At 35.4% G+C, this 25,270-nt stretch overlaps 1 protein-coding gene across 1 annotated transcript in view; it reads left to right on the top strand.

Moving 5' to 3' along the window:
• Pclo (piccolo presynaptic cytomatrix protein) overlaps window positions 1-25,270 on the top strand; it is a 335,880-nt gene that overhangs the window by 234,383 nt on the left and 76,227 nt on the right. The window contains exons 11-16 of the mRNA XM_052172403.1: window positions 1,725-1,833; window positions 2,374-2,441; window positions 3,305-3,519; window positions 10,336-10,386; window positions 13,796-13,920; window positions 17,213-17,239. Coding sequence (XP_052028363.1) covers window positions 1,725-1,833; window positions 2,374-2,441; window positions 3,305-3,519; window positions 10,336-10,386; window positions 13,796-13,920; window positions 17,213-17,239 — 595 coding nt within the window. The remainder of the gene's footprint in view (window positions 1-1,724; window positions 1,834-2,373; window positions 2,442-3,304; window positions 3,520-10,335; window positions 10,387-13,795; window positions 13,921-17,212; window positions 17,240-25,270) is intronic.

Here is a 25,270-nt window from a genome sequence, read left to right as displayed (position 1 = left end):
TGTGTGTACCAGACCAGGACAAAAGAACTAGCAGGACAGTTTTAGCTTTCTCCAATACACAGACTAAGAGGGGAAAAAAAAGATAAAAGAAGTTCAGGTGTCTCTATGGGGCAGAGTGCTCCTCAGAGTTAAAGGTATTATATGCATACTTTGGCAAGAATCAGGTCAGCTATGTTACTGACAATATAAATTGTGTTTACCTTCATTATGACTTCTTTATTTCACTAGACAATTAAGTTTTGGTAGTGTTTCCTTTGCTCTAAAATGTAAAAACATGAACAGGCAAATGCAACAGAAAAAAATAGACCTGTGACTATTTTCTTAGAATGTGATTCAGTAGAAATGTGAAGAAGTAATATCTAAATTATTTTAGCCTTAAGTTTGGATTCAAAATAAATGTAGGTTTTCCTCCTGGCTTTAAAAAAGTGTTTCACTTTTTGTTTTCACTGTGCTGAGCCTTTCCTAATATCATTACCTTTTATGTAATTTTCCTATTTTCTGTGTATAACAGCTAGGACGGTTGAAATAAACCTAAGGCCCACCTGAAGATAAAGGTTTCTTGGAGTAAGTTATAGAAAAGTCTTTTTTTGTGTTACTTTGAGCCTTTTGATGGAATTCTTCTGTTATTCCACTATAGAATAAAGGCATTTCCTTCACTTAATTGCAACTGGCAACATTTCTTCTGTTTTGTGTAATACCACTAAAACTTAGACATACCCATACAGTGATTATAACTTTGCATTGAACCAGTGCTGAATTAAGCACAATGTAATTACACAACACAAACTTTATTAAAGATGTAATAGTTCAATAATTATAATTTTAATTTATTGTGTCAAGGCATATGGACATGTTTTGAAGGGTAAATTTGATAATATTTACAGTTACCTGAGAACTGCATGAGATGATTTTCTACAGTGTAGACTCATCTCATATAGCTGTATTTTAAAGCTGTCTCAAATACTCACTCAGGTAATTTTAACAACTCACAAAATGAGGCAAAAAACCTGGATGTAAAATATTTAAATATTGAATATTACTATTTTCTTTTTGCATAAAATTATCCTTTTGGATACACAGTATAAATGAAATGCCTTGACCAGGCAGGAGCGGCACATAATTTGTTGTATTCTATTAAAAAATGCAAAAGTAAATTTTAAGATTACAGCACAGCACAGGGCCTTTCTGAATACAGAGCCTTGTATTACTGCACAGGTCACAGACTCACAAGCCTGGCCTTCCTGTAACATTCTTGCCATTGTCTTCAGAAATATCTGCCATGCAATGAAATAGAAGACACAAGGCATGACCTTATTTATCTGGGTGAAACTCAGGAGCAGAACTTCATCAGGAAATCCTAGTGACTTCTTACCACTCCCTCCCATGAAAGGATGTGGCACTCAATACTCTTAAGCTAATGGTTGCAATTACTTGTATGTTTATTTAGTATTTTTTTCCTAAGAGTGTGAACAGAATGCATGTATTTGCTAAGAATTAATAGGTTTCCAAAAGCAAAACTTGCATGTTGTCTTAAACATGTGGTATGCACTCAGGTAAGTTTGTATCTGACTATTTAATAATGTTCTGGAGGACATTGAACCAATGTTCTCTGAAATGGTGTGGTGATTTGGCTCTTAAAAGCAAGCAACATGTCTTTTGTGCCCAAGAACTATGGCTGAAGATAGTACACATGTTTAATTTTATACTCGAATTTGTCTTTTTAGGGATGCAAGTCTTGGAATGGAATGGAATCCCCTTAACTTCTAAAACATATGAAGAAGTGCAGAGCATCATTAATCAGCCAAGTGGGGAAGCAGAAATATGTGTAAGACTGTGAGTTTTTCCCCATCTTTCTGTTTCCATTTTTTGGCTACCATGTCTCTTTTAATTTAAAATTGTTAAGGTGGAACCTTTGCCAGCCAGCAAGAGATTCAGGGAAACAGAAAATGAAGTGACTACTAGGTTTATTGGTTTCTTGTGTTCTGAATCAAAGGCTAAGTAAGGTATAGACAGAATCAAGCCAACAGTTTCTGATTATGTTACAACTCTCTCCCTTCCATGCTTTTATTAAAACATGTGTCATTTAAAAGGAGGCCAGATCCTACTTGGATTCCATAAATGTGCATAATATTTTGAAATGACTTACATCTAATTCATAAAGATTTCACCTTAAATGATCATTTTTATCAGCTTTGACTTTTGACAACATTGCTAATACATACTGGCTTAGCCAGGTGAGCATGCCTGGGGTTGCTTTATATCATGAACCACTTCTCATTGACCTCCTGGAAATAACATCAGGGCAGTTGGAAAAGGTGCCTTTTGTTTTGAGTTTCCTCAGTGTCTTTCTTAATAATCTGTCTTAACTTTTAGGGATCTCAATATGTTGTCAGACTCCGAAAATCCCCAGCATCTGGAACTCCATGAGCCACCAAAAGTTGGTAGGTGACAGCAATCTGATTTCAAAGATAGATGAAGAAGCTCATGTATGAGTAACCTGCTTGACATACATGCATACAGAACTACAGATTTGTACACATGTATATGTTTATGATTATAATTAGAATTATGACACCAAAACTTTCCTAAGTTACATTACATTATTAGCTTCTGGTGAAGCATGTTACATATTTAACTGTTAGACTAGGTGAGAAATACATATTAAATATATACTACATAAGTTTATGTATTAAATTGCCTAAGTATGAATTTATCTTGTGAAGACAATCCTTGAGCCACTTCTTTTTAAACCATATAATTTTTAATTACTAATTTTTTTTCAGCACAGCTTGGCCTTTGGCTCTTGTTATTACAATGATTCTGGGAAGTCTGAATTATAGAAATAGACTAGGTCCAACAGAGATCCCAGATACATACATACAAGCATACACACACACACACACACATACATACATACATGTCACATACTCTGTGAAATTTTCTTTATAAAGAATAAAATATGGAATATTTAGAAGAAAGAAAATGCGTCCATGAAGCATGTTCTTAGAAATAAAATAGGGTGTGTTGTCATCCCCACAGTTCACTCAATAAAATATTCAAAGAATTTTTGTGAAGACTTAATAGAACTTCAAATTGCCCCTGTAATTCATCATTGTAATTCTCTTAGCTCAACCTTCTAGATTTCCCCAGTAATAGACACATAAAACTGCAGTTGAGTACATTTGGTTTTGAAAGCTTAATTTAGTCTCTAAGTACTGATTGTGTCATTAGCTAGAACTCTAATCAGTGCCATGGTGTGTCCAACATACAAACACAGGACATAAAGCCTTTCTTTTTGTTCTAGTAGATAAGGCAAAGTCTCCCGGCGTGGATCCCAAGCAGCTGGCAGCAGAGCTGCAGAAAGTCTCACTCCAGCAGTCCCCCCTGGTCATGTCGTCAGTCGTGGAGAAGGGGTCTCATGCTCACTCAGGTCCCACGTCGGCAGGATCCAGTTCTGTTCCCAGCCCCGGGCAACCAGGGTCGCCTTCAGTAAGCAAAAAGAAACACAGCAGCACCAAGGTGAGAAGAACCCCACATCACCTCAGTGGCCCATTCCGGTGGTTTAATCTAGAAGTAGATGGGAAGCGAAATGAGATTGTGCCATTGTCTTGTGATGGGTCACGCCCTAATGGTCTAAGGAAACAAACATTTCTCTCTTCTGACCACTTGACTGACCCAATAAAGAATCTTAAGATATTTCAGATTTTAGAATACCAACTTTGAACAATGTGATACTTCCTGTTTTTGATGTGTGGCAGGGGGTCATTGTTCCACAAATCTAAGTTTCCTTCTATAAAGAACGTGAGCTTTACAACCTTTGGAAGCCAAAAGATAAATCTACTTTTCTCAGTAAAAATTACAAAGAAGGGGTCCTGAGTCCAGTACAACCACCTGTAATGGGATCCGATGCCCTTTTCTAATGTGTCTGTATACTAATATAATTTTTTTAAAAAAAAGCACAAAGAAATAGAAATAATTTAGGGCAAAAAGAAATAAAGAATAGCAATGACATTTGAGCGCCATTTTGGATCTTATTCCAGTTACAGCGTGTGGCTTGTTCCTCACATGCGTGGATTTACTTGAAACAAGCATTTCCAGTGCTGGCTCTTTAAAGTTGCTGGAGAACTAAACGTGGCCAGTGCAGCAGTGCTTCATGCCTGCAGAAGCAGATGGCAATACCATGTGTAATGGTTCTGACACATTACTCTCCTATTTAGGAGGCCTTCCTGATACCTGAATGTCCGCTGGGCCTTCTCTCCTAGCGCACGCCTCTAATCATTCTAAAAATGACTTTTTTTTTTACCTTCTTTTTTATTTTTATTTTTACTTTTTTTTTTACTTTTTTTTATTCGATATAATTTATTTACATTTCAAATGATAATCATTCTAAAAATGACTTAGGAAGAATGTGAGTTTCCATCCTTGGAAATAGTAGTAGACCTAATGTGATAACCAGAGCTGCCCTGATACCCTTGTGATCAGTATTGCATGGATGAGTGTTTCAGCTCTGGCTTTTGCTCCGTCAACGCTTGTCCATGACCATGCAGTTCAGAAGTCACCCTCTACCAGAGTACAAAGATGGGGAAGTTTCCTCCCTCTCACTCCAAGGAGACAAGTGCTTCTAACCTGTGCTCCCGGCTCTGCAGCTGTGGCCCAGCACGCATGGGAATGTATTGGAAATGCATTTTTTTCCACAGCCTGGACCATTTCAAAAGCTGTGGGAATGGAGCTCAGGAACCTAGGTTTTGTAACTTCTCCAGCTAGATATGATCCTCCGTAAAGTTTGAAGATTACAGATGAAAAGATTCTAGGCCACCGTGAGTGGGTATAAGGGGAGCGAGGACACCTAGACAGGTGGGAGCAGAAGAGGTGGTGGTTAAGAAGCAATTTAGAAAGAAAGGGACTTCTATTCCAAGAAGAAAACACAACCAGAAAAGTGTTTCAGAATCAGAAAACTACAAGTCTCCATCCCTCCTTGCTTCCTTCTCTATCCCTCCTCCCTTCACCCCGCCAGCTCCCTCCCCGCCTCCTAGCCTGACTCCCCACCTCCTAGCCTGCCAACCTGCCTGCTTGTGTCCTTTCTTCCTTCCGAAGGTGCCTCTTGTGTGTCTTAAGACCATCTGTAAATGGACTGCAGTTACCAGGTTCTAATTTTAGTCTCCTTTCTGGACACACACATCACGTAAAAACTGTTTTTATTCCCCCTGAGCAAGGTCACTGACTTGCACAGAACAGTACAAAAAATATGAATTAAAATGTCAGGGATCAACTGTGAGCCCCTGTTCTTGTTATGGATGCAAATTTATAATGTTGCCTTTCTATACTATGTTATATATTATATTAATTATATATGTATCATATCACATCATATATTAATTTGGGTAACACACTTTAGAAAATGAAAACTCTAGAAATGGGACAGCATTAGGAAAACGGTATCATCCGCTGTTACTGTGTGCAGCCATTCCTTCCTTTGTCAATAATGTGAGCCAGTGTAGATTTATAACATTTGGCTCAAATACATAGTTGTAGTGTTCCGTTGTCCAAAGAGAAACTGTTGATCACGTGTAGCTGATCTCAGATGATATCTCTGTGTAGGCCAAACTCCAGTGACTTTATGTGAAGAAAAGACTGGAATATTTCAATGCGATTTTTAGTTTGCTAGCATGGTGAAGTGACAATATTTAGGATAAATATAAATATTCATACACTATTTTCTGCTTATTTTAACTGTGATTATTAGAAAAATTTAATTACCTGTCTGACTCACAAATAGTCTCCTTTGGATTGTTCTCGTACAGAAATTATTTAACTCTTGGCGGTCCCACTAACCCAATCCTAAAAATATGATTATTTTGGAATACACACACACACACACACACACACACACACAAACACACACACACACACACACATAAGAGAGAGAACAAAACTGCATGTGCATATTTTTAAATGGAAAGATTTACCTTAAAGAGAAGACATAGTTATCTTTTTTTTTCCTTTTTTTAAAGCAGGTACCTTCGCTACATAATATATTTGTAAATAGTTAATTATATGTTGAGTTACCATTTGTTTCTTGTCTCCTACATAATATAAATTAGGCAGTTTTCTGGAGCGCTGTATACTAATGCCGGGCAACAGCAAAGCCAAACATGCTGTGTGTTCTTAAGGCAATGTACAGAATATGGATTTTTCTATTTCTGTAGGTATAAAGCTAACTAAATTAAATATTAAATTGCTTAAAATATACTCACATATTGTATAATGTGTAACACTACATTTAGCATGTAACATTACCTGCTAATAATGTAACACTACATGCAACACTACAATTAAATTGCATGATAGTACTTTAAATCTAAATTACTTAATTTATAATTAATATAAGGCTATATTTAGAAGTTTAGAACACATCTCTGAAACATTTTTATTTGATGCTTTTTATCAAAATATCTGCATGTGTTTGTATTTTGTCATGTGTTTTAGATTTAGATTCCTCATGTAAGTAAATAATACGATACTTGGTTTTCTGTGCTTGGATTAATTTTTTTTAATTCATACATGTTACCAGCAGCAGGATTTTATGCTTTTATAGCTCAGTATATTTCATCAGCTATACATCACATTTTCTTTATCCTTTATCAATTCATCAGTTGCGATACCATTACTTTGCAATTGTTAATATCTCTGAAATATATGTAGGCATGCAAAGGCTTCTTCAAATGACAGATTCCAATTCCTTTAGACATATGGCTAGGAACGCATTGCTGGATCCAGTTTAGGATCTAGCAGACAGTTTTTAAAACGTCTGTGCTGATTTCCAGTTCCACCCACAGTGCTCAAGAGCTCTTTGTGACCTCAGGCTTTCTAGTACTTTCCATCCCAGTCTTTATAATAATCATCATCATTCCTTTAGTGTTTGTAGGTTAATCTCCATGGTTGGGCTGAGGGTTGGGGAAATTTATTTATTTATTTATTTATTTATTTATTTATTTAGACATGATCAATTGTTTAGACATGATCAATATGTCTTTGTTTTGATAAACATTTATTTAGGAGTATGGTCCACTTTTATAGTTATTTCCAGTACTGGTGTTAAGTTTTTGAAGTTCCTTATATACTGTAGAAATTACTTGTCAGATATGTTTTGCTGATGTTCTTTCTCTGTTCTGAGGGCTGTGTCTGTATATGTTGTGTGTCTTCTAAGCTGTGCAGAAGCTTGTAAGTTCGATTTAATTCCATTTGTCAAGTTTAGTTTTCTCTGCCCTTTAACATGGGGTCACAGACAAAAGTCTCTCCCTGGGACACTACTGAGCATCTCTCCTGCATTAAGTAATTATGTATAAATGACTGCTGGTTCATTAACAATATTTTGAATGGTTGTTTTTTAATAACATATACCAAATATGACTCATATTGATTAATAAGTTTTAAAATCATATAAATAGCATGTAGATTTATCTATAATTTAAAACCATTTTAATAGTAATCCTGTAGAGGATATATTTTATTAGATTCTTAGCTAAAAACTTTTGCAAAATGTATACATGAAACATAAAAGAATTTCACTATCCTTTATTTAACAATAAAATCTACACGCAAATATATAGATTATTTTGTTATTATTTTGCTTTAACTAATTCAGTGTGCAGTTTTGTCTTGAAAAGTTTAAGCAGTGGAATTCTAACCCATCATTCTTTGTTTTGAATCTTTAAAATCTGGGTAACTTTTCTAAATGGTGGTGTAATAATTTAACTGATATACTTACTCATATGTTCTTATAAAATAGGGATTTGCTGTCACGGTATCCTCAAAACTTCAGTAAAATACTGTAGAAAGAAGTGTCAGACACGTGAAGTTGAATTAGTTGCTAGAAGATAATGTATTTGGACCTATTATGATGGGAGTTGATAAAAGATAAGCCGATGAATTTACAAAATAGAATAAAATATTTAATATATGACATAATACAACTGTGGGAATAGATGATAAAAATAAAAGCAAACTAGAATAAGTTATTCATGGCAATCAAAGTCCAAAGAAATAGATAAGACGGTCCTATCTATGATATAATAAGTGTCTGTATCCTAAGTCCTAATAGGTATTTTCTAATCCTTCATGTAAAATTAAAAATATTGTTTCTGTATCTAGCTCCAGGTACATATGTGGAACATGTGCACCTGGTGAGCACCCTACGATTCCTCAGACTCTAATCGCGCAGTAGCGCCCTGATACCTGGTCTGCAGTACCAACTCACTAGTTTTCTTGAAGCACATGTTTTAGTACGTCAGCTAACAAAACCAGCATCGAAAGTCATGACCCAGTCAAAAGGAGTGTGGGTGTCTCTAAACTTGAAATGCAACTCCTGCAACCTGATAATTTTCACAATATCCAATATGTGTATGCCATTTATGCCCTGTAATCTAAAATTTCTCACTGTCTTCATAGGAACCCCAGGAAGCTCTCAAAGAACATAAGAAGTTTATTTTCCTCTCAAATTTAGTTATTTTTATACTAATCAGGGGATATTTGATGAAAAATCCCAAGTTGGTTGTTGTTTTTATTGTTTTCAGTGTATAAACAAGTCCAGGCATTTGCATAGAACTTTCTTTTAACATTTAGTTTTCTTGTTTTATTAATTTAGAATGCAATACATATTAAATAAATATGGTTGTTAAATAGCAAGTAGTTAACCCTTTGAAGCCCCAGCATAGCTCTGATGCTAATAGTTAGCATATCTTATAAATGACCTAAACTATTAAAAGATATGGATTTGAACACCTGTAACCTTCTTGATTTCACAAGGGGTTGAGTTAATTTTATTCCTTGGTAGCTTTTAAAACGAGATTTGAAATAGCATTACTTTTTTTAACTGTGGTCATTCTACAATAAAATTATATTTTAAAAGTAACTAAATGTTGGAGATACGGCTCAGCAGTTAAGAGCACTGACTGTTCTTTCAGAGGTCCTGAGTTCAATTCCCAACACCCACATGGTGGCTCACTACCATCTGTAATGGGATGTGATGTCCTTGTCTGGTGTGTTGGAAGATAGCAACACTGTACTTATATAAATAAAAGTGAATAAATCTTTTTAAGAGGTAACTAAATAAGTATACAAAGATACTCTAATTGATATTCCAGCTTTCCATTCAATTACTAAAATCAGCATAAATAGATAGGAATGATATGTAAAGGTGGCTGCCTCTCTACCTAGGTGCAATATCTTATCATATCCTAATATTCTGTGATAGGCTTGGAGCCAGAGACATTATATATATATATATATATATATATATATATATATGTTTATTTATATATATATATGTTTATATATATATGTGTGTGTGTGTATGCACACATACATATACATATACATACACATACATATATATAATGGAAATGCAAGAAGTTCATAAGCAAGTATTTATTGGGAAGCATGAATTAGTTTATAAAATCTCTTTCTATAAGTTCTTTAGTGTTTAATTTATTTTGAGACAGAATTTTACTGTAGAGAATTAGATGGCCAGGAACTCACTGTCTAGATCAGCCTGGCCTTGAATTCACAGTGGTCTGCTCACGTGACACTGTGCCTGGTTGCTAGATCACTTTTTTTTGTTTTGTTTTGTTTTGTTTTGTTTTTTGGAGACAGGGTTTCTCTGCATAGCCCTGGCTGTCCTGGAACTCACTCTGTAGACCAGGCTGGCCTCGAACTCAGAAATCAGCCTGCCTCTGCCTCCCAGAGTGCTGGGATTACAGGCATGTGCCACCACTGCCTGGTGCTAGATCACTTTCTTACCCACTTTGAAAGATTTATTTGCTCAAAGAGTTATGAGGGAAATGAAAACTTATCTGAAAAGATAAATATTAATTAAAAGGCAGTCAGTTCATAGAAAAATGTTGTTTGGATGTTTTGCTCTGCAGGGAGATAGGAGAGAGGCACTGACCATGACTTTCATGCTAGCTTCCATATTCCTAGGCACTCTTATGCAAACACTGTTTCATTACTTTGTAGCTCTCTAAATTCTCTAAATAATAAAGCACAATGCCTTAACCTAAACGTATTCATTTTTGTTTAAGTGATTGAAACTACTGCTGACATGAAATCATAGCTTCAAATCGGGTTTTTCAAAATGAAAAGTAGATTTATGTGCCATAAAATTAAACAACTATGAGGATAATAAGTAGTTACGATAATTCTGAAGCAACCAAACGGATAAAATGCATTTTGTAGGCATTGTGCTAAAACCAATACAAGTTAATTGCAAAAGACAGTTAAAAAGAGAACACCTATGAGTGCTTTGTTTATTAATGTAACATGTCTTCAATATTTCAGCCTACTGATGCGACTAAGACTGCCTCTCACCCAATTACAGGAGAGATTCAGGTATGAAAAGCTTTCCATGTCATCATTCTGTAACCCTTTTGCTTTGTCTTTTAAGCATTTGTCTTTTGGAATTTCTACTGGCTTGCCTGCTTCTTTCATTTTCTACAACCTGTACAAAACTATATAAGAAACACAATGTGATAGCATGGTATATAGGTGAGTGTGTGCGTGAAAACCAGTCATCGCTTTGAAACTCCAGACTAAAGAGCACTTAGTCAGACCTTCAACAAGACTACACTTGAGTGTACTACACACAAGGCCTCTCCTTTCAAACACCCAAAGGCCGTTTCAAGTTATATTAACAAAGTGATGTCTTTTGTTAAGTTAATGATTTCTAACCAATAAACAAATGTCCTAGGTTATTGTCATACTGTAGGTTGTTTTTATAAGATCATTTGAAAGAATTTTTTACTGGAAAATAGAATAAAAAGTACAGAAAATTTCAGCTTTAATTCCATGAATACTTCTATTCTTGAATAGTGCACTATCACAGTTTATATGTTATCATAAGTCACAGTAAAATAGTTTTGAAATTTGGTTTTAGGTAATATCAAAATGTAATTTAAGTTAGATGACAAAATCACAACATAAAAAGAATTAACACAGGACAAATTAGTTACCAGGGGACACAGGGTTCCAGTAAGGAGAAAAATGAGGATCTCTCCAAACATAATGCAAAGTAAATTCTCACAAAGGACTTACAGGACAGCAGAACTACAGGAAACCGTGTGTGGTTGACAACAGTATCACGCAGAAAGTTGTCTCACTCAGAATCAAGCAATGATGGAATCAGCTTTGATATACTGTGCTTCCACAAAGGACTTTGGATGCAAGAAGATGGGAATTATCCCTCACACAGTATAGCAGAGTATTCCATGCTGTTGAGTAAGAGGCTAACCTATCCAGGGGGCGAGGGGTGTAATAAGTCGTGTGTTGATTGGCAACAGAGAACATTGCAATGGCAAAGGTACAAAGACTGGAAAACTAGCGAAGTGACTCTGCACTCAAACAAAGCTAAAGTGAAGCAATAAATTGCAGAGGAGTGTTTTCCAGGGCACCTCTCCTGGCAGGAACTGTGGATCTGGCCCCACTTACTGTGCCTTCTTGATGATCTTGATGTTCCTCTGCTGGTTGCCAGTGTTAAGAAGAGTTTTCACCATAGCTGTCCCTCATGATTCCACAGGCAACACAGGAAACACTTAAACTTTTGATTCTTTATAGTTCTCTCCTACTATATTTGTAACTTCTTGCCTTTGGACTGATGTTTACTGTTTCTGTTTGGTTTGGTGTTCTCCTGTTGTTTACTCTCCTTTGTCTTATCCTTCAACAGTTAAACTTAATTCTGAAGTTGAAACTTACCCTGACACAATACCTCTGATCAGTCAACAGTGGCTCTCAACATTCATAATGCTGTGACCTTTAATTCAATTCTTCATGTTGAGGTGACCCACAACCTTAAAAGTATTTTTATGGCTACCTTGCAGGCATAATTTTGCTATTGTTGTGAATTGTATTTTTTTTTAGTTTTCTTTATTGGTTATTTTATTTATTTATATTTCAAATATTATCCCCTTCTCGATTTCCCTCTGCAAACTCCCTATCCCATCTTTTCCATGCTTCCATGAGGGAGCTCTCTCACCCAATCTCCCACTCACACCCTCCTCACCACCCTAAAATTCCCAACGCTGGACTATATAGTCCTCATAGGACCAAGGGCCTCTCTTCCCACTGATGACCGACAAGGCCATTCTCTGCTACATATACAGCTAAAGCCGTGGGTCCCTCGATGTGTTCTCTTTGGTTGGTGGTTTAGTCCCTGGGAGTTCTAGGGATTTGGTTGTTTGATATTGCTTTTCTTCATATGGGTTGCAAACCTCTTCAGCTCCTTCCGTCCTTCCCCTAATTCCTCCATTCTTAAAGCTGGAGTTTCAGTTATTTTCCACTGTTGTGTGGCAAAGCCTTATGGCAATGCCACATGCAGACACTGGAACCCTGTGTGTGAAGATGGCCCAGGTCGCCATGCTTCCTCTGGTCTGACCCCTGAGCTCTGTGGATGTAGGGCTTTAGGGATGAATGGGGAAGTTTTGAGTCTCTGGAGGTGGCACGAAAGCTTCCATGTCAGTGAGAAAGAGCTTAGGTGCAGTGTCATTTGGAAGTGAACTCCACAGTTAGTTAGAAAGCTAACTGTGGATTATTAACCCTTGTGCTCCTATATCGTGTCATAGGACACACTTTAAAAACTCCCTGCCTTTGCTTTTCCCTTAGGACACATGACTTTGTTACTTACACAGTTGTCACAGCCATTAGACTTTTCTCTGTTGGATTTTGCAACCAAAGATTCATTTCTATTGGAAAACATATCCAGATCAAAACTGTGCCAAAAATGAGGATATTTCTAATTCTGAAGTTTTAAGCAAAGGTTTGACTCATTTTGGTTATCCCACCATGAATGTAGACACTATGTAACTGTTTGGTTTGAATTATTTTTAAAAGTTAGTATTTTTATATATATATTCTTTCTTTGAAATACAGATCTTTCCATTTCTATTTCTTCAAAAAGCTTAAAGGTAGTTAAGATTTAATCTGAAGAACATCAAAAGGATACTTCAATTATGAAAGAGAAAAATACTAAGATCAATGATTTTGAATTGTGAAAGTTTCTCAAATGTTTGTCTGAACTGTAAATCTTGTTCATTGATGTCAGTGTAATCAGCCCAATAAGTACTGTAGAGATAGCCTTCTTTCTTTTCCAGCTTCTAACATCAAAAGAGTAAGTTAGTATCATTCCAGTCTGTTACTTTATAAAAAGAGGCATAGAAAGAGAAGCTACGAGCTTAATCTTGGAGAAAATAGGAAAAATGAAATTTATACTTTTGTTTCAAATCTTACAACCTAATATGTTTTGTTTACAACCTAATAATTTTGTTTTAAATTTAAACCTAGTATGAATAGTGTCCTCTCTATATAACCTTTCATCTCACCACTCATTTTTGATGAAATGTAAATGTTGTTTTACAATACTTTTATAAGATATTTATTTTATTTTCAAAGTCCTTGTAACTGAGATAATGAATATCAATGAGGTATATTTGTTTCCTCTAAACAAATTTTCAATATTAAAATATAATAAATATTTAGTGTATAGTTTTCCTTCTAAGTGAACTATCACTAGACCAAGATTCTTCTCTGTGCAGAGTCTAGTAAGCATGGAGAGCATGATTACTTCAAATCCAGATATGCCTAAGATATTCCAGTTAAATTGTGCATTAACAGTTTAGTTTCAAATAAAATTGAGATGAAGAAGATAATTTCTTATAAGACATTATGTTTATTATAACTAGTAAAGTATTAACTGATATTATTTCATTTGCTTTTATTTTTTCATGGAATTGTTTTCTGTACCTTAAAGCTTCAAATCAACTATGATCTTGGAAATCTTATAATACATATTCTTCAAGCAAGAAACCTAGTCCCCAGAGACAACAATGGCTACTCTGACCCATTTGTTAAGGTGTACTTACTTCCAGGACGAGGGTAAGTACGAGACATTGTCTTCTAAGCATTTCACCTCACATTCTAAACTATGCTGATATTATCTCCCCTTCTTTAATTTACAAGCCTAACCTGGGTTGTCCTTCTTACACTGCCCTTAGACTACTCTCCCCATCATATTCATCTCTAATTAGAAGATAAGGTTGAAGTAAAATTTTAAATTACGTTATCAACGACCATAATAAAGTCAGTCTCCATGAGAGCAGGCAGCATTTTTATTCTTGAGAAACATTCTTGTGTCTTATAGTCAGATTAAGAAATCGTGGCAGATTTCACCAACTAAGATTGTAAGCGTTAATTTTAATGTAAATGCCTGTAGTAAATTAATATGGCAGCTTTATTTTAAATCTTAGCTAGTTCTCAAACGATGACACAAACAGACCAAGATTAATATTCAAACTTTACCTCTATACCTGAGGAACCAATTGATCTATCTTCATCCCCTAATCTGGCTACCTCCCAGCCAAATCATTTAGTCTTCCATACTTGATATTTCAGCTGAGCTCTCATAGATGTCTGCTTTTGACTCCCTGCCCACCCATTCGCACCTTCACCCCCACCCCCACTGCCACCACTACCACCACCATCACCACCACCACAATCCCACCCCACCCCACCCCACCCTACCCCACTCCACTCCTGTTCCCTGGCTGGTAGAAGTTCCCACTTATTCTTCCTTCTTCCATTGGGTCATCAGCTTTTATTGATAAGGAACAGAATAAATGATAAGAATGGTTTACACAAACTTGAGACAGGAGATTCTTTTCTTTTCAATCTCCTCCCATTGATGCGTGACAAGGCCATCCTTTGCTAAATTTGCAGATGGAGCCATATGTACCTCTTGGTTAGTGGCTTAGTCCCTGGGAGCTCTGGGGAGTCTGGTTGGTTGATATTGTTGTTCTTCCTATGGGGTTGCAAACCCCTTCAGCTGAGACAAGAGATTCTTGACATAAGCATTACAATGCTCTGTCTGGATTGAAACAAGATAGTAGGGTGGAGAAATTAGCATTTGAATAACACAAGGATAACCTTTACTTGGTGCACAAGAACATTGTGCCTACAACTTGTCTCTCTAAATTCACTAGAAAATCAACTTTCTTTACTCCTTAGTTTTACAAAATATATGTATTATTATCCTATATTTTGATGGTCACTAAATGACTTCTTATGAAACCGATTTATATACACATTTCCAAATCAATCTGTCAAAAATAGTAACAAATAATAACATTTGAAGCAATGACTTTGCTACATAAATAAAAAATGTTTTATGTATTCCTTTGTAGGATGTATACTTTTTTGATGTGAACAAAGTGCACTAGGCTTTGCACTAACTTTATGGCAGAGTATGTATTTCATGTAACTGAGTCTTTCATTCCCTAGCACCAAATAAAAATACTAAATAAACGATATACATTTTTAAGTATGTATAAAAACTAATAACATAATTAATGCTAATGCCAATGTTCTGATATATCAATGAGTACTTGAAAATGGATTTAAAACAGAGATTTGACCTCTACAAATCATTATACTTTATCTAAGCTACTTATATTGCCCAAGCTAATGTGGTATAATTATGAGCAGTAAACAAATGGAGAGAGATGTTTTGAGAAACTTTCTCAGCTAATAAGAACACTGGTTTAATTTTTCTTTAATATGGGTGTGATGCTTGAGTATGATTTTTGCTTGGGAACTGTTAAGTACAGCACAGAAGTAAAGAGAGTAGTGCAGTAACCAACTATGCTTTATCTTCAAAAGTTTTCACTTACTTGCCAAGTGTAGTTCACATTTACTCTCACATACTTCCTACATCATTATTATTTTGAAAGAGATGCTGGCAGTTAACACTATTTGCAGATATTTCAGCATATATCTTTACATGATAATTCAAATAAAATTCACAAATAATTTCCTTAATAAAATCTTTCGTAAGATTTGTAGCTGGTTGAGAAACTAATTGGTGTTTGTAGAACACTGTACCAATCCACAACAAATGCTTCTAAGTACACATCAAATATTCCTCAAAAAAAAATACACTATGTGCTGTAAAGCGCCAACAGATTTAAAAGCAAACAATGTGGAAGTGTTTTCTGAGCATGAGGTTTGCCTGAAGAGGAGCCATATTAGATTATGCACTGCTGTGAGTCTCCTGTTTAATCACTCAGTCGCCGCTAGCAGGTTCCAATTTCTTTGATATTCCATTTTGCTGATAGAACAATCATAATTTTTTAGTTTGCCAATAAAAACAAATCAGATAATGCAGAGGTAGTATACCGCAAATAGTGTACAGGCTCTGATTTCATACCCCTGCTGCAAGTGTTTCTTTTTACAAGGTTTCTTTTTACAAAGTTAGAACCATTGTTATGGTTGATCTAATTTTAGTTTCTTAAGCATTTTTAAATCATCAACAATGCTACATAAAATCAATAAAATAGCTACATATACCAAGAAAGAGAATCTTTTATGATTATTTTAATTAGTGAGTATATGTTACATTTGCATATGTTATGATCATAAGAACTTTGCCGATATAATTGAAAGTACAAATCTTACAATGAAAAAAAGTTATGTGTTTGTATATACAATCTGGCCATATCTTTTAAGGGGAGTATGACAAAAATAACAAGCAAATAATGAGAAAAAAATCTTTATTTTGATATTTTTCATGACAATTTTTATTTCTTTTTTTAAATTAAGAGGTTATGGAAAATTACTCTTAAGAATTTTTCTGTGTTTTTTAAATGGATTAATTTATTTTCCATCTTCCCTAACAGTAGTAGCCTCACTGTCTTCTTTTATTGTACGCAAGAGTATGTTTTATCTATGCATTAAGTGATTGAATTGAAAAGTTGCAAAGTTGAATGGGCAAAACAACTAGAAAAGTCACCCAAATACTTCAGCCTGTTCTATAACACTTAGCTGCAAATTATTTGAAATATATAATGAATGCATACCTAATACTATTACTATCATATTACCTTATTCTAACCCTCATAAGGCACGATTCAACTTTTAGGTAGCTAACCTGCTATATTCCTATCCTGTCATTAATTTATCACTAAATAATAAATAACTATGCAAAAAATTTACTAGACATCTGAGTGTTGTTCACTGTCTAAGATTATCTTCTGCCTCAAGTCAGTTGCCCTCTATATTGCTTCTGTGATTGCTATTCTCGTATTTCCTGTCTATTTCTATTCTTAATTTTTTTCTTTCTGTCTTTCCCTCTTTCCTGTTGTATACTTCACTCTGGCTTCTGAAATCAATGCAGCCAAGTCATGGTTGTCCAGAATGCAAGGTACAGTCAGTTTTTCTTCTGTGTCAGCTATTCTGTTATACCTAGAGTTGTACTCTATGTGTTTTTAAGTATATGGACCAGTACTTAAACTTAGGTTGTAACTTTTATTTTTTTCCAAATAAATGTCTGTTGAATTAGACAGTTCTGACCAATGTGCAGTAGGACACAGAAAAATAAAAAAAATATGAAAAATAGAAAACAAAGATAAGGACATTTCACCCTAAAATTGAATTTAACTGCAGTTTTCACTGGTATTCTGTGTGCTGAATCTCATTTACCTGCTTATGTATAATCACAGTTTAAGTTATCCTCATTAATTATTACAAATGAAGAAATATCAAAGGTGTGTTCCTCATTTTAAATGAAATGTTAGATCTATTCTTTCCTTACTTGCCATTGCAATGTTTCCATGATTTTATGTCTTCTGTTCCACAAAGTGACTGGAAGGTAAATATCAGCTTATTACAATGCATGCATTATCACATAGACACTCTTCATTTATTCTAGTAGCAGGGAACTTCTCTGACTCATCATTATAGGCTGCATCACTATCTTACCAGCCAAGACTTCCTCTCAAGACATAACCCAGAATATGCTATTGCACATCACCTACTGTCCAATAAAATAAGTGTGTTATTTAATTGGAGAGACTCATGTGTAGGTTTAGAATTTTCAAAACCTACTTTAATTAGGGTTCTTAAATGCTTAAACATCCCTTCTAGCCCACAGACCAAAGGTAGTGGAGAAAGATGGTTAACAGGACAAGGTGGATGTAGACCTGTTTAGAAGTAGTTCTTTGGGATGATTCCAAACATGAATCTATAGCAGCAGTCCAGTCTAATTGGCAAACACCAAAATAATCAGAGCAGAGGCTCAACCAGAAGAAACCACAAGGCTCTGCTGAATTGGCACAGTTTCACAGATGTTGCAAGAAGTAGCCAGAATACCATGGGAAGTTGTTTAGCATGTTTCTCTCTATGAAGTTATGACAGAAGATCAGCAAAGACCAGAAATGTGCTGCAAGGCAAACCAATGCAAGAGAATCTTCACTGTCAGTTGAGTTCTACTTAGCCTCTTTCCAAGCATCACACATTCTCTCATGGGTGCCTCAGCAAAACATCCTCTCATGTGTCTGCTTCAGCAAAATATCCTCACATAAGACAGCTTCCAGAAAAACATCACATAACACAACTGAGCCTCCAAAGAAACCAGAAATGTTCACTTTGTTCATCTACCATCTTTACTAATAAGATTGTAAGGATTTGAGTCTCGACCATATTGTCAAAGTTGCGACATTTAAATGTGACATTTTTATTAATCCTGGAAAGTTATGACCCAAAATAGACTGTTTATGATTTGTAAGGACATAAATATTTATATTCAACACTAGGACCTCTCATCATATCCTTACTAATACTCAGAAACTTCATCCTTTATAGATGCATCACATCGTTAGCAACCTATGAACATGGACACTATGGTGGCTTCTCTTGTGGACATAATCTGAGTTGCTTGGGCTGATATGTGAAATTAGTTTCATTTCTTAGAGTGTTACAGATTAGAACACACATTATTGATCTCCTTATTCATAATCTCCGTGCCTTTTTTCTAAGAAACATGGTAGAGCATTATCAGGGTGGTGATTTTCTGCATCTAATTTATAGGGGAGAGCATTTCAGTACTTATTGTGATGACTGAATGAGCATAGTCTATTTGGATTATCATTTTGAAGGTTAAAAAGCAAAGTTATCATCCATATATCCTTTTATTTTATCTTTGAAAACTATCCATGTGAGAGGGAATTGAAATGACCATGGAAGCCACTAAATGGAGACCTTAGGAACCTGGGTTTGAATTTCAGCATTTTCACTTAGAAGCCATGAGGGAACTGTTCCCTTCCATAATTAATAATAATCATAACAATGATGATGATGATAATAATAACAGCAACAATAATAATAATAATAAACCTCCTTCTTGGCCGTGTGTGTGTGTGTGTGTGTGTGTGCATGTGTGATATGCTTAGTGATAAACCAAAGTTGGAATCATAGTGCCTGACCCATAATAATCAGTAAGTTTTAGTTGTTATTATTACTTCAGATAATCGTAGACGGACAGTTAACTAAGAGACAGAAAGTATATGTAAATACTCAATTATACAAAATAGTTTTACGGCACTATCGAGAAAGGTAAGTAACGTTTAGTCAATAAAAACAATGCAATGTATGAAGAATAATTTAATGAGGGATGTAAAGATTACTCAGCAGGTAGAAGTCAGGCTGCTCTTTCCAAAGACTGGAATTTAGTTGCCGGCACCCTAATGGTGGCTCACAGCTTTCTCTGACAGCAGTCCCAGCATCCAGCATCCTCTTCCAGAATGGGTGTGCATTACGCATACAGGTGGTGCCCAGGCATAGAGACATGCCAAATACTAATACACAAAGAATCTAAAATAATAAAAATGGATAAAACTATGAAAGTCCTATTGCACAAAAAATTCACAGTGGTCCACTTTTATCTCCCCTTTTTCATTTAGTTGTCTACAGTTTCACCTAAATATACCCATCTGCTATGAAAAGATTGAGGTCAGGTTAGAATGAGAGAAACCCAAGGAAAGGTAGCAGATGCCCTATGTCTTTGATGATACAATTATGATATGCTGCAATAACTACAAAATAGAATTGGACATACTGAAAAGTCCCCCACTTTTCTCCCATCATCCTGTTGGAAAAACCGCAGTTTTCTCATTAATGAGATTTTGTTAGGATTGTAACGAGTCTTAATTATCATTATCATTATAACTGGAAGTGCTGTGACTAGCTTTGTCTAAACACCTTTGTTAGCATACAAGCATCATTTGGAACAAGTATTGGAATATGATATCCAAAAGTGAATTTATTTTTGAAAGAATTTAAAATGTATCAAAGACTCACAGTTGCGGTTTTTTTTTTTAATTCATTCTTTTCACACACAGTACACACTCACCAGTTTTTCATCCCTCCACTCCCCGCAGCCCCGGCCCCCTATCTCATGTTGTAAGATGAATTTGCCATGTTCACTTGGTGAACTAATTTTGTATTTTTACACATTTATAAATCTTTGATTATTTAACATGGCCTAATTGCCATAAAGTGATATCATTAACGTCTTCTACCCTCTAACAAGAAAGGCAAAGTAGAATAACTCCTTTTTTCCCCTTCAGATTCAATTTATGCTTATACTCAAAAACCCCAGTTTAGCTGTCCATGTTTTGGAATGCAGACATTTTAGCACAGGTTTTTAAATTGTGATAATTTATCAACTGTATAAAGTTTCAACACAGTATTGCAGTGTCATGCACAAGATAACCAGAAAGTGGATGCTGTAAACAAATGCTTGAAAGGAAAGGCTTTAGGTGGCAAGCTTTGCAGTCCAGGAAATATCAAACAATGAAATTATAGAGGAGGGTCCCATGTTCAAGGTCAGCCTGGGGTACATAATACATGCTGCCTACAGACTAATTAATTGAAGGAGGAAAAAGAAGTAAACCTAGAAAAGATCTGCTGGATGATTGCTTTGATTCATGAAATGAGGTGATCAAAGCTGTGGAAGGACACAAGACCTGCAGCGGATCATCAAAAGCCCAGTGTGGGTGGCTCGTGATTTCTCACCCGAGCTGAGGAGCTGAGAAGCTATTGCTAATAATGACTGCTGAGCAGCAGAGAGTCCGCTTTTCCCAGGTATGGGTTTGTGAGCCTACCCGTCTTCCAATAGATGGCCCTGAATGCATATGCGAAAAGGCAACACTGAGCGAACTATGTGAGTTAAAGAAAATAAAAAACCAGAAATTTGGGAAAGAGAAGAATAGAGAGAGAGGATGAATTAGGGAGGAATGTGATTTAATCAAAACACTATATAGAGAGAAATTCTTAAATAATAATAAACTTAGTATTATCCAGGCACTGGTGGTATATGCCTTTACTCCCAGCACCTGGAAGCAGAGGGAGCTAGACCTCTGAGTTCAAGGCCAGCCTGATCTACAAAGAGAGTTCCGAGACAACCAGGGCTACACAGAGAAACCCTGTCTCAAAAAAAAATGTTTTAGTTTTTTATTTGTTTATTGTGGAATTTAGTCTTTATTGGCCTCTATTGATGTTGTAGCAAGCAAAGATACTGCCTTAGCTGCCAAGACTCCGACCTATCGTGTGCCTCTTACCAAAGTTTAACTGAAGACTGGACTTGCCTGGATGTGATAGCAAGTGTCTGTGATTCCAGTGCTCTGGAGCTCTGGATAAATACTTAGAGGCAGAACATGTCTAGGGGATTTTTGTTTTTTGTTTGTTGTTTATTTAGTGATATTAGAAGAAGGTTAATTAGGTTCTCAGACTAGTGGTGCAGAACAAGATAAATAGCCCCAGTAAACACGTCCCCGGGCTGAGAAAGAAAAGGGAGCCTTGAAGCACATTCCTTTCTTCCAGAGATTCAGAATATTATTATTCAAGATCATAACTCAGAGTGTAATGATGAAGGACATAAACAAAAAGTGAGATGCTGGAGAAGGAGCAAAGAGGGAACTAAAGAGCCACGAGGCTGAACTGAAGATGCTGACATCTCAGATAGTCGAATCGGAAGCCTGTTTAATAATGCAGGCAAGAGGATATGATCCAAACATGAATCCACAAAGACAGAAGTCAGATGCACTTGACAAAGAACATTCTTCTAATAAGGCAGCAAGTAAATCCATCTAAAAATAAAGACAGCACACAGAAGTCATCCTGAGGCAGATGTCTTTCAACTTCTACATCCCATGAAAATCTCCATCCCAGAAATGAGAAGTCTCAGTTCAGGGATAGGGATCAAAATAGTCTCAACCCAGAGTCAGAAACAAGATCTAGAAGCAAGGCTAGAAAATGGTGGATTAGAACACATTCAATCAGAATCCATACACAAGTTCAGGACTAGAAGAGGGGACCAGCATGAGGATGGAAAGAAGAGACTTGGAAAGCCAAGAAGAGTTGCTGAAATTTAAACAGGACACAGAGTCCAAGCCCTTGAGGGGCAAAACAACAACAACAACAACAACAACAAAAATGGACATGGAGGAAACTTGAAATTGAGAGGGGAAAGAAATTACAAGAACAACAATAACATATGGCAAAAAAGTTTAAAAAACAAGAAGGGACTTTACAGTAGCAGATTCTGGAGCTCTGCTCTTAGTGTTGTTATGCTGTTGTGGGAACACATATGACTCCTCAGCTCGCTTTCAAAGCTTTATAAAAAGAGTCCATGCTTGCCAGTGCCCAGTCAGAGACATGCAGAGCTGTGCATGGCTACTCTAAGCAGCTGCTGTTTCCTGAGCACGAAGAAGAGGGAAAGGGCTACGTCATGAAAGATGGCAACAAACCTTAGACTGCTGGACTGAGAAAATGGAATTCTAGAAACAAGGAGAAGATTATCCGTGTGGGGAGTTACAGGATTGAAGAGTGGAGATGAAGCTGGCTGTAGCTCAGATGATGGAGAATAGTGCAAGACTCTGAAGAAAATAAGTTTTTCAGATCTTGATGTTCAGTATGAAATGGCAAGATCACAAATCCAGACACAAATCCAGACACAAATCCAGACACAAATCCAGACACAAATCCATAATGGGTTTGGGTTTCATATCTTCAATGCATGAAAGGAATACAGTCTGAAAAGGAACAGGGAAGGACATGAGGTCTTTGCTCACCAAATAGCTCCTAGCATTCTAAGCTACATGGAGTTACACTTTTGTTCATTGAAAAATATGATTTTTGTTTTATAGATATCAGACAGTGATACTAGTGTTTGTGTTTGCAAATGAGATTAAGCTCACTTCCATTTAACTTGACAGGACTTTAGAAGCAGAATATTTCTTAATTCATGAACTCTACATTTCAAACATATAAATATTTGTAAATAAATATAAAAGTTTCAGGTAGCATAAAATCTCATACATAAATTTTTTAAGTCTAATATCCTGTGTACCTTTGTGTATAAGCTTGTAAAGTTATTTTCATCTATTGATATATGAAAGAAATACTATGTTGATGCTCTGTAGAAGAGCATTTGGTATGTAATCCAAAACTAACAAGCTGGGTAATGATAACAAAAATGATTTTCCCAAACAAAAAGTAAATATGTGGAAAGGGGCTTGAGTCAGAACAGAAGGAGAATCAAATTCAATAAGACCATGATGCTCTATTAATATAATTTTTTAACCTGTGCCAGTGTAGATTACTTCTGACTGTTAACAGATAAATGCCATTAATAGTCATCCCGATTGTCATGCAGAACTTACATATCCCATGCCACTCAGAATATCTCTGTGCAACTCTAAGCATGGTCTAACTCTTTTGTTGTTATAATAATTTGTATTATATGTAAGTTGAGGTGTAGGAACTTTATATTATAGAGACAAGGTACACACTTTAGCTAATAAAGCCTATTAAGAAAACAGATGAATAAGTGATGGTTTTGGATAGGTTTCATACGTTAATTTCATACAACATACTTAAGAGTAAAGAATAAGGAATTTTTTTTATACTTAAATCCTGATCCTACCACCTAATGCTCATGCCACCTTAATAGCACATCTTAATTCCTCTAAAGCTTAGGGTCTAAGCTTAAATCCTTCTTATCTATTAAATGAGATAATAAATGGAGCCCGTTCTCTAGGGAAGCCTGTAAGATTCAGTGGGTTAGCACATACACAGCAGTTAGAGCTTTGCCTAGGAAGTAGTCAGAACTTAAGGCTATTTATTATTACAAGGTGACTGGGAACTGCTTTTCAATATGAAAACAATATATGAGCATAATATACTGCCATTACAGTTGTCCTTCACGATAGAGATGCATGGTTTCTGATAGAGAACTGGTAGTTAATGTTTTTTCTAAATGTAGAAATGACAAGAAATACTGGATGTGGATGTGAAATTTTTAGAATGTATTTATATTTTTATGTATTAAGGAAATCCAGGGATTGATAAATCCTTTGGAAAATGGCAGCACTATAAATGGTTTTGGTTTAAAGGTGTAGCTGTAACTTAATGAAAGATCATGCTTGAATTTGACTTAATGCTTGTTTTAAAAATTGCATATATATATATATATATATATATATATATATATATATATATATATATACTGTTTATTAGAACTTTAATAATATTACTGGTTATCATCAAATTTTGTACCTTATCTCACTGTGGCAGTCTCATGATTTCACCACTTCAATAACTACATCTGCATCACACCAAACTGCAAAACTCTCTAAGTCTGCACCTGGCTTAAGTCCACCAGCCTAGAGGATTGGCTATGTTTCCTCTTTTGGGCAGTATTAGCTGTTAACTTGAAAGTGTTCACATTGATTGTTCCTATACCATCATCAATGCAAACAAACAAAAAATAAAAGAAAAAGGGACATATGTGTCTAGTAATTTCCAGTTGGGTAATCAGAACCTTTCAAGCTTACTGAAAATTTTACCTTAAAAATGCTTATGGGTAAGGGGGCGTATGGGACTTTCGGGGAGTGGGGGTCTAGAAAAGGGGAAATCATTTGAAATGTAAATAAAAAATATATCAAATAAAAAAAAGAGAGAGAAAGAAGTTGGGTGGATTGCAGGGGGGTGATCTGGGAAGATTCGGGGTAGGAGAAAGAATATGATCAAAATATACTGTAAGAAATTTTCAGAGAATAAATAAAACAAAACCAAAAAATAAAAAAATAATAAAAAAATGCTTATGGGTTTACTATCTAATTATCATCTTAACATGTTCCAATACTTTCCAATATTTATTTGCTTTTATAATAGAAGATATATTACACTTGGAGTCCTTAAAAACACTACCTTGTCCATCTAGAGTATTAACCAAATTAAATTTAATATTTATATTTCCTAAGCTTTCCTGTAATATTGATAAATATGTCTTACATACAAGTGTATTCACTAATTTATACCATTATTTAAAATGATTTTAATTCCATATAATGACAGGCTAACTTTGACCTGTTTATTTTTCTGTAAAACAAAA

Source organism: Apodemus sylvaticus, chromosome 2, assembly GCF_947179515.1.
Source record: "Apodemus sylvaticus chromosome 2, mApoSyl1.1, whole genome shotgun sequence".
In the NCBI taxonomy this organism is placed as follows: domain Eukaryota; kingdom Metazoa; phylum Chordata; class Mammalia; order Rodentia; family Muridae; genus Apodemus; species Apodemus sylvaticus.
This window is presented reverse-complemented; position numbering and strand designations above follow the sequence as displayed.